Genomic DNA, 13401 nt, shown 5'->3' on the forward strand with positions numbered 1-13401 from the left:
AACATCCGTGCCTGTCCTCCTCCACTTTATATGGGACTCCGCCACAGCATGGCTTGACAAGTGGTGCGTCGGTGCGCGTCAGGGATCCGAACCCTGGGCCGCCGCAGCGGAGCATGCACACTTAACAGCTACGCCACTGGGCCGGCCCCAAAAGTGACTAATGTTTGAATGAAAAGTTTTCATAGAATGTTATTTCTAAAGAAATTAAGCACACGGAGAGTATAAAATTCTGTAGCACAAACTATACTAACATGTAGGATTCTTTGTATTTTGCTTAACAATTTTGGTGGTTTTTCTTTGCAATTCACCTTGATAGTTATGCTCTGCTCTGCAGGCAGCCTGTGTAGGCGGCCGAGGGCCAGTGCTGATCGGAGTAACTGCAGCCGCCATGGGACTGGAACCAGGTGTCCTGGATTAGAGAGCTAGGGTATTTACTAGATGTAGCCTTGGGTAAATCACTTCACATCTCTGGCTCTGTGCTCATTGTTAAACAGGATAACACTCCCTGCCTGCCTTCTGCACAGGGTGCTTTTTGAGTTCAGTGGAAATAACACGAAAGCAAGGTGTAGATTTTCACATGTACCAGGCAACTTGTAAGGAGACAGAGGTAATGGCTTTGATTTAGACTGGGAATGTTGGCACGTGTATCCAGTACTGTGTTATGGGAAGAGCAGTTGGGATTATCTGTTTTTTGAAGTTCGTTATAGAATTTGTCTTTAGAAAAGTCTGTCACAGTCGATCTGCCTGAATAATTGAGCTGACTGTGTATGTGTTGATTCAACTGTAATACGTAAATAATTTGAATGTTTGGTAGAGAACTTGAGAAGATAGGGCTTCTAATTATGTTTATATTTTGTGTGTTTGTCTGTTGTTTCTCAGTCTGTAGATTCCAGCCTTGGGGGCCTTTCACGATCTAGCACTGTGGCCAGCCTCGATACCGATTCCACCAAAAGCTCAGGTACAGAAAAGGATGGGATCACTTATTGTCTAAGGCTTTTAAGTGATGTTCATGTAGTTTTACCATGGTAGCACAAGGAGTTCTTGAGTATTTGGAGTTTTTCTTTCTCTCCTCTGCCATTTTTTTTAAGTTTGGTTTTTTTTTTTTTCGTGAGGAAGATTGGCCCTGAGCTAACATCCCGTTGCCAATCTTCCTCTTTTTGCTTGAGGAAGAGTGTCTCTGAGCTAACATCCGTGCCAGTCTTCCTCTATTTTTTGTATGTGGGACACTGCCACAGCATGGGTGTAGGTCTGCACCGGGGATCCGAACCTGTGAACCCTGGGCTGCCAGAGCGGAGCGCGCGAACTTAACCACTGCGCCACTGGGCCAGCCCCTCTCCTCTGCCATTTTTGACAAGAGTTTAGAAATGGCCCGAGATCTGGTGGAACATGGGTTGGGGGTGTAAAGTGGTTGGTGAAAACCACTGCCTTGGTTTGCATGTTGGCAAACTGCTCTTAACTGGTACTAGAGCAAATGTGCCGAAAACATCATGGTAACAATTTAGAAGTTTCAAAATAGCTTTCTAAGAAATGGGGTGGCAGAGCATGAATTATGTTGTTTATGGGGTGTAAGACAGATGTCTCACTGACTAAAAGGATTAAGGAGCCATATACCCAGAGGTACGCTAGCTCGTAAACATCAGGAGCACACGGTAATTAAGGGTAGCCTCTATTACAGACCCTTGAAAACATTTATGCAGCCATCCAAAGTGAGTAGCTCTTTAGAAATCAAAAGGTGGCTTCTAACCCATGTATTAGCTAGTGTCTAATTGGAAATATACTATATCCATTTTCTTGTCTAAAATCCTTCCCCTTTTCCTTTCAGGATCATGGACCAGTCAGGCTATAAAAAGTGGTGGTGGGGGAGGGGCGGTGGAGAGAAGAAACATATGATGTAAAAGAGAATGTAGTAGTGTAAGGTCTATTATCTTTACTTCCAGATGCCTTTATTTTTTTTATTTTTTTTATTTTTTAAAGATTTTATTTATTCAGTTTTTCCCCCCAAAGCCCCAGTAGATAGTTGTATGTCATAGGTTCACATCCTTCTAGTTGCTGTATGTGGGACTCGGCCTCACGTTGGACGGAGAAGTGGTGCCTCGGGGCGAGCCCGGGATCCGAACCCGGGCCGCCAGCATCAGAGCGCGCGCACTTAACCGCTAAGCCACGGAGCCGGCCGAGATGCCTTTAAAATATTAAAAATGTGGATTTTTTTTAATACATAAACACAACCTAAAAGTAATCCCATAGCATTCCCTTCCCATGGCAGATGTCGTAAATACTTTGTGGTAATTTTGCATTGTATTTTATAGCACATGCATAGTTCTTCAACCTGTTAACATCTGTTATGCTAAAGGACTTCTTGTCCAGCATTATTCCTTCTACATTAAATTGTCTGGGGCCGGCCCCGTGGCATAGCGGTTAAGTACTCGCGCTCCGCTGTTGGTGACCCGGGTTCAGATCCCGGGCTCGCACTGAGGCACCGCTTGTCAGGCCATGCTGTGGTGGCGTCCCATATAAAGTGGAGGAAGATGGGCACGGATGTTAGCTCAGAGCCAGTCTTCCTCAGCAAAAAGAGGAGGATTGGCATGGATGTTAGCTCAGGGCTGATGTTCCTCACACACACACAAAAAAATTGTCCGGTCTTTCCTGACTGAATGGTAGAGGTAGACCAGGAAAGAAAGTTAAAACTTAACATGGTAAAGAGGGAGAAGAAACCAAAAAATAATTAAATGTCATTATGCAGTTTAAAGGTGCTCAATCATTATCTAGTTGACATTTTAGTTTTCTTGTTTGTTTTGAAATGAAGGATAGCAATACTTAATTTATTCCTATTGAGATTTTTATACATTTAGTATATTGTGAGTCACTGAGGAAAAGGTTAGTGAAATTTTAAGTTCTGTCTCATTACATCAAAAAATTTTGCATTAAAACAATTTTTATTGTTACTGAAGTTTAAGTTCTGATGACACAGTCTGTTTCCTATTTGGGAAGGGGTTGAGGATACCCTGTAATGCAGCTATTTCTTTTGAAGACTTACTATTACATTTTTTCTTTTATCTTTAGGACAAAGCAACAATAATTCAGATACCTGTGTAGAATTTCGAATAAAATACGTTGGTGCCATTGAGAAACTGAAAGTCTCGGAGGGAAGTCTTGAAGGGCCACTAGACTTGATAAATTATATAGATGTTGCCCAGGTAAAAAAACAACAAACAACATTTCAATTAAGTTTCTATAGAGTAAACTCACGGCTTTGGAGAGAGAGGTTTGCTCCTCCAAGTCTTCTCACTGTCTTATCTGAAGCCATGCTTTCATCACTGTTAAAATATTTACTGAGCGCTGTGGTTGTAGGTGCTACAAGGTGCCATGGAGACCGAGTCGCACAGGAACACAGCAACACTGTTCCTTCCTTCAGTCCTTTTTACTTTTTTCTGGGGCTGACTGACCTCCTTGTTTAAATGAGGAGCTGAGTGTGGTGACTGGTTACACACCAGAGGTTAGGCTTTTAAAACAGTCTGGCAAGACCTTACTATATCTCCATTGAACTAGTTTCAGCTCTCTGAATAATCTAGTTCACAGTGGTGCTGACCTAACATATCTATGTATTTGTACCCTGTTTCCCACAAGAATTGAGGTGAGGTGGGTTTCAAAAATATATCCTGGTCAAGAATATAAATAAATCAACATGAAGGAAAATTAAGAATGAAAATTAAGACAAATAAAAGGTGTGAGGTTAGTGTACAAAATATTATAAGGTCTTGATCCTGGCCAAGGTGGAAGTGGATGAACCAAAAGATTTAACACTATACAGTTAGTACGTTGCTTCCTGAGTTTCTAGAAAATGGAATTAAATGTCTTTGTGTTCATTAACAAAGGGATATTACTGCAATGGGAACATTCCTTTATCAGTTCATAGAGTGTTGGGTGCTCTTAGGAATGTATGGTCTCTTAAACCATGGAGAATTCATTAAATACAACGTTTCATATCCTCATGAAAGTAAAAGTCGTCTCTTCTGAGGGAAATCAGCAAATCTAATTTGCCATTTAACGGCGAATTCTTGGTAGTCTGGACTGACATAATTAGTATCCTGCGTTTAATTTGGAATATAAAGTCATTTCAACAATGTGCAAGCAACAACTAACTAATCTAAGTATTGTACTGAAAGGTTGCTAATAAAGTTTCCCCCGAAAACTCAGATTCTTTTGATTCTGATAAGGACTGGTCAATTTCTTATATCACCATAGAATTGGGGCTTCTTACAATTCCATTATTGACAATAGCATTACTATTACCCCATCTTTTGATCTTGGAATGCTTTCAACTACTGTGAGAAATGACTGGCAAGAGGTGACTAGAGCAGTGTGAGGATCAAAATTAAGGTGTCTGGACATAGCTCATTTACCATAATTTCTTTAACGTAGGCAAACAGTTCCACAAAAACATTCACAGTACGAAACATCTACTGATTGCCAACAATATCTTATTTATTTTAGAAAAGACAAGTTAGGCAGTATTCTGACTTAGGAGATAAAACTGGATAATCTGCTAGGGAGAAACCATCAGGTATTGTGTGCTGTTCTACTTAATAGCTCCAAGTACTACTGGTATTTTTGAGAGCCTAATAACCACTCTTTAAGCACTGTTTACTTGCCTGAAGCCCTGGGGCATGGGGAGAACCAGACATATCTAACACTTGGGTAAGATATAGAACAGCTAAGAAAAATGGTTCTAGCAGCCGTGTTTCCTAATCATGTGCTGACGTTAGTATAAGCTTTAAGTATTTTTAAATCTAAATAAGACTTATTTTTCGAATGTAAATATTTTAACCTCACTGGGATCTGTGAGAAGTATCTCAGTTTGTAATTAGGGTTAACACCAAGACAAGGGGATAGGACAATATTCATGGAGTGCATGGATCTGAACTTTGCTCAGATTTGTGAACTGAAGAAAAAAAAAAGGGGCAGGGGAGGATTTTTCTTTGGCCTCTTTGGAGAGATTCTTGCCAGGCTGTTGTGTAATCCACAGTCTTGCAAAGGTTTGGGCCAGATACTAAAATTGACTAATCAAACTTAAGAATGTAACAATTTTTAATGTGTATCATGTACTTTATTTTTACTTTAAAGCAAGATGGAAAGTTGCCCTTCGTTCCTCTGGAGGAAGAATTTATTATGGGAGTTTCCAAGTATGGTATAAAAGTATCAACATCAGATCAGTATGTAAGTAACATAATTTATTAAGGAAAAAATGTGTTTTAGGTATTAGAGCCCACTGGTAGTCAGGTCTGCTCCTGCTTGCAGAGTGGTTGGTTTGTAAACCTTCCTGGCAGCTGCTCTTAAAAGTGACCCATTCTGTAGGGTCAATGAATAGGGGCTTCCTTTTGCTTCTCCTGTGTGGTCGAGCACAAGCCAACATCCCCACTGCTGAAAATCCTAATGCATTTTCAGCTTAGGACTCCACACCAGTTCAGAGCAGCTGTCAGCTTGGAAGCTGGGCATAGAGAGCAGGATCATGAACTTAGATCATCTTACTCCTCTCTTTCTGGAATTTAAGCAGGAAGGTATAATCCTGAAGGCAAACTGCCCTGTAACTGAGCATACTGGAACATGCCTTTGGGTGAAAAACCTATAAAACTACTTTCTGCCAGATCCATGGATAGATATGGTCCGTTTAAAGCCTCACAATAAATTCTGCATGGGAAAATGTGTATAATGAGAGTGGAGAAACATGTAAAATAATCACAATCTTTCTTTTTCCTGACTTCTGCAGGATGTTTTGCATAGGCATGCTCTATATTTAATCATCCGGATGGTGTGTTATGATGATGGTCTGGGGGCAGGAAAAAGCTTACTGGCTCTGAAAACCACAGATGCAAGCAATGAAGAATACAGCCTATGGGTTTATCAGTGCAACAGCCTGGTGAGGTTTTAAGTTACCTTGGTTAGTCTCTTATTCATCAAACGAAGTGGTAAAACCAGAGACTATTTACAGTCTTTCCAAAGGCTGCAGAGGTGCTATCCACTAGGTATCTAATACCTGGTGTAATATAATGAATGACTGTCAGGCCCTAGGTCAGCCAGCTGTCCAGACCTGCTGCAGGCCAGGAGCAGCACTCACGTGTGCCAGGACAGGAAGGTTCAGGGTAAACACAAATCAGGTGAGGGCAGTGGTATGTCCTCCACGGGCAGAGGCCCCCTCCTTTCCTGTATATTGTTGTTCTGACTGACTCGTGATGGTCCTTTCTAAAGGCCGTGGGTCCTATGTGTTACCTCCCGTGCAGTTCTCCGAAGGAGCACAGGAAGAGAGCACGTGATGTGTTGTGCTGATCCAGGCAGGCTGTGTGCTGGGCTTTTTGAAACTGTTGATGTGCAGGTTCAGGAGAGCTGTTAAGAGGGTCAAATTTATAGCTTTTGCTGGTCAAATTAAGTTCAGGAAGAGATTTATGAACACTGTCTTACTGAATCTTTTCATTTAATGTAGGAACAAGCACAAGCAATCTGCAAAGTTTTATCCACCGCTTTTGACTCTGTGTTAACATCTGAGAAATCCTGAATTCTGCAATCCAGTGGAAGTAGACTTCATGTGCAAGTTCAGGTGTTTTCTAAATAGTTCTGTTTTCAATCTGCAATGCTGAACTGTTACAGAAATATGAAATGATCCCTTGCTCTGGATTTTTCCTGAAGAAAATGTAATGTATAAAATATCGATCATTTGCTTTTCTATTAAAATGTCTTATTAACTCTCAGTGAAGTTATTTACTTCCTGGGACTAAAAAAGAAACCTTGCTTGTCACTTTTAAATACAAGCTTAACACCTAAGTGTCACAGAAGTGCACGCAGTGAATAATCAATCAATCAACGTTGAGACTTTCTGAGGAAGACTAATGCAGTCTGCTCTGCAGCACTTCCCTGTGATGTGGTCTCACTGGCTTGGAGCTCTGGTCAGGCAGAGGTCTGGCTTGGGGACCTGGGTCATGCTGGTTTGAAACAGTGACACTGCCAACTCAAGACACAAGAAGTAAAACTTGAAAAGTATATTGTCAGGAGAACATGCTAGTAAACCACAATATTTATTTATCTCAGAGTTAAGAGAACTTTAAAAGATTACTGCTCAGGGCCGACCCCGTGGCTTGGCGGTTGGGTGCGCGCGCTCCGCTACGGGTGGCCAGGGTTCGGTCCCAGGCGCGCACCGACACACCGCTTCTCCGGCCATGCTGAGGCCGCGTCCCACATACAGCAACTGGAAGGATGTGCAACTATGACATACAACTATCTACTGGGGCTTTGGGGAAGAAAAAAAGGAGGATTAGCACAGATGTTAGCTCAGGGCTGATCTCCCTCACCAAAAAAAAAAAAAAAGATTACTGCTCATATTGAAAGTAATAGTATTAAAGAATCCCATGTACAGTACACACTAGTGTTATTTTTTTAAAGGACCATTTTAATGTGCAATGCTGTAAGGATTAAAAACATTAAAAATAACACCATGTCCATTTAAAAGTATTTTATTTTTTCTAGTCAAATGACTAGTTAACAAGAAGAGTAAACTTAAACATGCTCTAATTATAAATCACTGCATTAAGGACAATGAAAATAAGAATTGATTTAGGTTATACAATATATACAGTTGCGCTGCAACTAGACCCAAGTAATCAAGTGAATGAATTGAATATCATACATCTCAAATAGCATTCCACGCTGCATATCATGTTATCCATCCCTTAACAGATCACACAGTAACTATTAGTCTGTGCACATATTTCTGAGTCATCATCCCTAGAAGTCAGATCTGATGGAAAATGGCATGCAAAATGCCAGAATCCTGCAGCTAAGTTCATGAAACATAAACTTTAAATATAAATAGATATCTACAATGTTTTCCTTTCTCTCAGTTGCTTGTTTAAAATTTGCAAAGAGCAAATAACTAGGAAAGGATATTAGTAGGGTCTTTAATATAATTTCTCCTCTGGCAAGAGTAATATTAATTACTGCACAATAGCACCACCAAATTGTAGACTGGAAAAATATTTCCTAGATATTTATGTACCAGTGAACCTGATAGATTAGTTTGGGACTGGCGTTCAAATGTTGATATGAATCAACTTGAAATCCTATGAGGCTGGCACCAAGTAGTCAAAAGGCCGATTATAAGATACAGATGTGGGAGGATTGTGTTAAAATATACATAAGAAGTGCACTGTGCAAAATATATCTGTTTACTTCCTTAAATCTATGAGAGAATTAACTAAATGAAGGGTTCAAACAACAGAAATTAACAATTAGTGAAAATAGATGTAGTGCTTTAAAAAAAGACTTTAATTACAGATCTAACACATTTTTACCCAGAACTTTGAAAGGCAAAAAGCAACTGCCATATAATATCATAAAACATTCCAGTTTGTTCTGTCTTCCTTTATAATAGCAACAAAAAATACAATGCAATTAAAAAAACAAAAAAAAAAGCTCTGCACTTACAAGTGTCTTGCATAATAAAGACAGGCTGCTTCAATCAAATGTACCATCATAACAAATGCAATAAAAGCATCACCGCCTTGCTTTCCAAGCCTATATTTAAATTTATTCCTTTACTTTTGGTAAACATCCAAGTGGGCATTATATGCCTATTTATTCTCAAAGAATGCCAAAATTTCCAATATTCCTACTATGAATCTTATGCTCACAATTACTAAATAGAGGTATGACAGTCAAGTTCATTAAACTAATGAATTTTGATCTTATCAGATACAACCTAATCCCCCCCGCCCCCAGCAGCTTAAGTTTAAGAATGATATGATAGACTTCAATAGTAAAACTGGCATGTTGGGGAGTATTTATTACCTGGGACCTACAGATTTCCAATATGCTCTTGATTACAAACAAATGGACTGATTAAATTTCAAGACAGTGTAACTACCATTCCTGTTGGTATATTATATAAATACAAGACACTAAACTGAGTAAACATTCTCATGAGCTAGAAAGGGAAGGCAGTGGTACACTCAATAGGAAACAGCAGGTATGTGGTAACATAGTGGGGTCTGTGCCACAGTATCTACCTGTGTGATGAAGTTCAAGAAGGCAAATTCCAAAACACCTAAAGCATATAAACTAGTTTACAGAACTGTTTTGCAATCCATCATCCTTAGTTTTTAACCAAATTCAGGAAATGCAGTTTTATATAACCGAGAACTGAATTAACTGCTATTACTGTATGCCGTAATAAACCATCAGAAGTTTTGTTAGGTAGGATTGCTCACGACAGATTACACGCACATGCAGGATACAACGATAGTTGCAACCTCACAAATTAGGGCTGGAAAGTACAGCACTAAGGTGTAAATTTCCAAGTTGCTTTAAATAAACATTGGGTGGATTTCAAAAGAAATCTTTAAAAGTATTTTTTTTTAAATGTCTTTAAAGGTGAACTGATTGCATTTTATCTAGAAAGTCCTGGCTGGCTATGGACTTCTAAAGCAACAGTTTACTGGCTTCCTAAAACAATAATTGCGCTAAAGGTCACTGACTTCAGAAATGAGCCAAGGAAAGCAGGAAGAATTTCTTTCTCTCTCCAGCATTTTTAGGTTCAGCTAAGTCTGTAGATTCAGGATCTTAATTCTGTAGTTAAAATAACTTTTCAGTTCACCTTTTAGGAAATTCAGTTTTCCTAATAAAAGTATAGCAATGTTTCATGAAAACCACAAATTATAAAAACAATTCATTTATAGATATAAAATGGCTTTGAGTTTTTAAAACAGAACAGTGGCGTTAGAGAAAGTGGGCTACCGTACAATTCATGAAACTGGTTATCTGGAAAGAGTTTTGGTACCAACAATGAAACTGGAACATAACAACTGTTAAAAGAAGTGTTTGTGTTCAGTAGCAATTTAGTCAGCAATAAAGTGCACAAATGATACGGGAAATGCTCCTTTACGACTGGGATCTCCATCAATGTGGCCAATCTGAAATGAATAATAGTTCAGGTTGTTATAAAAATTCCATACGTTGGAAACTTTGAAGGGCATGATAGCATTTGGAGAGAAAAAGATTTGTTCAGAAGAAGTCTGAGAAAGAATTACTTGGGTAAAACATCTAAACTGTCTTTCCTTTTCTCTTGCACTCACGTTTCAAATCATGTGTGCCTGCTATCCGTGAGGAGCTCCTGGCAGAGGTGCGTCACGTGTCTGCACAGAAACATGCCCCGCACCAAGTCCTGGCCGTCTTAGGGGGCAAGCTGGACAGCTGTCTGGCCACCAACCACCCTACACTTGTCTTTTCTTAATGGATGAAGAAATTGAGCGTCAGAAGTTTGTGAGCTGCAGAGTCACAGGCAGTGGCAATGGTGACTTGGCCCTATTTAAATGCAGTTGAGCATTTATGGAAGACTTCAATAAATCCATTTATTTTGGCTCTGGGTAAATTTTAAGTTATACATCAAGTATGAGTTCAACAATGTAAATTATATAGGTAAATGGAAGTCTAAAAGAAAATTGCCAAAATAATTGGTCGGTTTTTTTGGAAGGGGGCCCTGCGATTATGGACAGCATTTACTTTCTTTATACCTTTCTGTATTTTCTACAGTTTTTGAAATGAACAGGTATTTTCCAGATGGCTAAGCCTGTTGTCAGGCTGGAGTCCATCCTTTTAGTGGGTTGTACACAAGTGTGAAAGCCAGACCTGCTTCAGGTCTCAGGGCGTGCGGGCAGTCGGGAGGGAGGAAGTTCAGGTCCTCACACCGTCCATGCACTCTCTGCCTCACCCGGGCTGGCCACGCAGCAGGAGCTGGGTAAGCAGAGGCCCAAGAAGCTTGTGTGAACCAGGGAACCAGGAGCAGCGGCCCCTTTACTGCCTGTGCTATACGTAGCAAGGCTGACAGAGGAGGGAGCTCTGGACCGACAGACACTTGAATCGCTCACGGGGAAAGAGGCTACAAGAAGACACCTGACTCCAGCCGTGTTGCCAGGCACCGAGAGTTCACAAAGCCCCGGAGACAGAGAACTTACAGTTCACGCAGGTGGGAGCTCTGCTAGGATGCCAACTAGCACTCCTTGCACTCGGCAAAGCAGAGCGACTTCCACAAGTCCTGTTTGCATCATCACAACATGAACTACTGATATCTGAGCTCAGTCTACAGAGCTGGGCCATTAGTGGCTACTGTGTGGCAAACACTGCCACATGCTCTATGCACACACTTCCTCCAAGTTATTTAATCCTACTATCCTTGCTTTACAACAGCCGCCTCTCGTTGGCGGCCTTCAGGTACAATCTCTACGCCAGTGCTGTGGCGACCTCCCTTTCACAGACGGGGTGGCTTAGCAGCATAAGCCACTTGCCCAAGGGCCCCCAGCCTGTAAGGGCTGAGTCTGGATTCTTAGGGTCATCAGGGGAAGCCCCATGCTTCTCCCATCCCAGCTCCCACGGGGACGCCACAGCTCATTTCAGGACCAAGACTGACGCCCAGGGACTCCGCCCCCAGGTCAGCTCTTTCTATGTGCCTCACTTCACCAAACTGGCAAAGTGGTGGAGGGAGGAGGGAACCACCTAGAAACTCAAGGCCTCAAACGCAGGGGCCTCATTTCAGACTCTCAAGCGTGCTCTGGAAACTGCAGCCCAACTGGCCTGCCCACCCTAATGAGGGGGACCCTCACCTGGGGGATAAATCAAGCCCACTCAGAAGTGGATGTACATGGAAGAGACATCTGAGGCTAGTGAGGGGCAGAGCAGCCAGCAGGCCTCAGGACCTCACCTGGGAACAGACCTCTCAGGCCAGGCGGGCAGGGATTCAGCTCCACCCCTCCTGGGCCCATCCCAGGACCAGGCCCTGACTCACCCACCACTCTTGGTCCTCCTCCCCGTCCACGATGATCACATCCCCCTCAGAGAAGGTCAGCTCGTCTGGGTTGTCGGCCACGCAGTTATAGAGGGCTTTGACCCGCTTGGGCTTTAACTTGGTCTGCATCGAGGAGAGGAAGCGTCAAAGATTTGGCAGGGAGCCATCAGCTCTTGGGGCAGAAAACTGGGCCACTATGCTTCCAGCTGGTCCCAAGGGTCCTGACCGCAGGCCCGGGAGCCCACCGGTGTCAAGATGAGGCAGGTTAGTGGAGCTTAGGGGCCAGAAGGGGGGTGCTTCCAGGAGGAGGACAGAAGAGAAAAAAGGAGCGATCCCAGCCGAGTGAAGAGAGCTGGGAAGAAGGCAGCCCAGTGCCCGGTATGCATGTGGGGGTCTGTCACACATGTGGTGAGAGGCCGAGCCCACCGCTAGTGATCTCTGGGGTTGCATCCTGCCCAGATCCAAACAACGAGGTATCCAGGAAGACTCCTCCACCCACCAACCAGGGGAAGAGGGTGTTTCCTCTGAGCCCTTGGAGAGTAACCCACACACTCCTGGCCAGAGTGAAGAGGCAGAAAATGAGGGGCTCGTCCACTTACTGTTTGTGACTTCCTGGGCATGGGCGCTGGGGGCTGCAAGGCCATGGCGTTGGACAGAGGACCCAGAGCTTCTGTTCCAGAAACATCCACTGCTTTAGGGCCAAAATCAATCAACTCACAAAATGCCCCCTTAGTCATAACCATGAGATATAAACAATATAAAAGCCACAGTGTCATGTCTGAAAGGCAAGTTTCCTGATATTTTCTGATCTGTTGAGGGAAAAGTACCCTAAAAGCCAAAGAACCTTGTGACTTCCATGCAACCTTTTAGACTGTACAAGGAGTGCAAGTGTCACCAAGTGAGACAGATGTCACCACCTCCTCCACAGACTTCTGGGCCCCCACCAGGGGCCTCCCCGCCTTGCCCCCATCAGCAGAAGGAGATAGGAATTCAGAGCACAGTACAGAGCATCCCCAAGGTCAGGAGCATCAGAGACTCTGTGGAGGGCAGGGGGGCTGCCAAGTAGGGGACAGCTGGGCCCTGATACAGAGTTGACCACGGCTGGAAACATCCTCCACTTTGCCCTCACAGACCAAGCAGAAACAAATCCCAGTTCCAAATGAAATAATTACCAGGTCCTCTCGGCTGGCCTTTGTTGATCAGTGGGGTTGACTTGTCAGCCCTACAAAAAAAGAGAAAACCGATTTATGGACACCTGAGGCCTGAAAGGCACGTCACCTGCCCCCACATCACCGCCCTTGGTAAGGGAACCACCTGTGTTCAAGTTAAAAACAGCTGAGCTGATTGTATCAGCTGTCGTTCAACTACTACTTTTTTTGGAAAAAGGAAGAATGAGAGGCCCAGAAGACAGTGCTAGATCCAAGGCTCCTGATCCTAAAACCAGGGCTGTTCCCAAAGCGCTCCTGTGCGCGTGGGCCTGCAGGCAACCACCCAGGTCTGGGGCTGGAAGCGGCACGAGCCGGCTCTACCCGCAGTTTGTTCAGGCCCTTCCCTGTGTAGGCCTTGGTCTCTTCACGTGT

At 42.9% G+C, this 13401-nt stretch overlaps 2 protein-coding genes across 5 annotated transcripts in view; one reads left to right on the forward strand and one right to left on the reverse strand.

Moving 5' to 3' along the window:
* ITGB1BP1 (integrin subunit beta 1 binding protein 1) overlaps window positions 1-6740 on the forward strand; it is a 13116-nt gene extending 6376 nt beyond the window's left edge. The window contains exons 4-8 of the mRNA XM_087437186.1: window positions 880-958; window positions 3061-3194; window positions 5122-5214; window positions 5765-5914; window positions 6476-6740. Coding sequence (XP_087293312.1) covers window positions 880-958; window positions 3061-3194; window positions 5122-5214; window positions 5765-5914; window positions 6476-6547 — 528 coding nt within the window. The 3' untranslated portion in view covers window positions 6548-6740. The remainder of the gene's footprint in view (window positions 1-879; window positions 959-3060; window positions 3195-5121; window positions 5215-5764; window positions 5915-6475) is intronic.
* Window positions 6741-7483: 743 nt separating this feature from the next.
* Window positions 7484-13401, reverse strand: part of ASAP2 (ArfGAP with SH3 domain, ankyrin repeat and PH domain 2) — a 181347-nt gene continuing 175429 nt past the window's right edge. For 2 of the 4 annotated variants that reach the window (XM_087437175.1, XM_087437177.1), the window contains 4 exons: window positions 12994-13043; window positions 12421-12491; window positions 11822-11944; window positions 7484-9953 (listed from right to left, as the gene is read on the reverse strand). In XM_087437175.1, the coding sequence (XP_087293301.1) occupies window positions 9879-9953; window positions 11822-11944; window positions 12421-12491; window positions 12994-13043 (319 nt within the window). In that variant the 3' untranslated portion in view covers window positions 7484-9878. Of the gene's footprint in view, window positions 9954-11821; window positions 11945-12420; window positions 12513-12993; window positions 13044-13401 lie in introns of all 4 variants that reach the window. The other 2 variants (XM_087437174.1, XM_087437176.1) reach the window with 1 other exon arrangement.

The sequence above is a fragment of the Ceratotherium simum genome, chromosome 11 (assembly GCF_057802395.1).
Source record: "Ceratotherium simum simum isolate JZ-2026a chromosome 11, ASM5780239v1, whole genome shotgun sequence".
In the NCBI taxonomy this organism is placed as follows: Eukaryota; Metazoa; Chordata; class Mammalia; order Perissodactyla; family Rhinocerotidae; genus Ceratotherium; species Ceratotherium simum.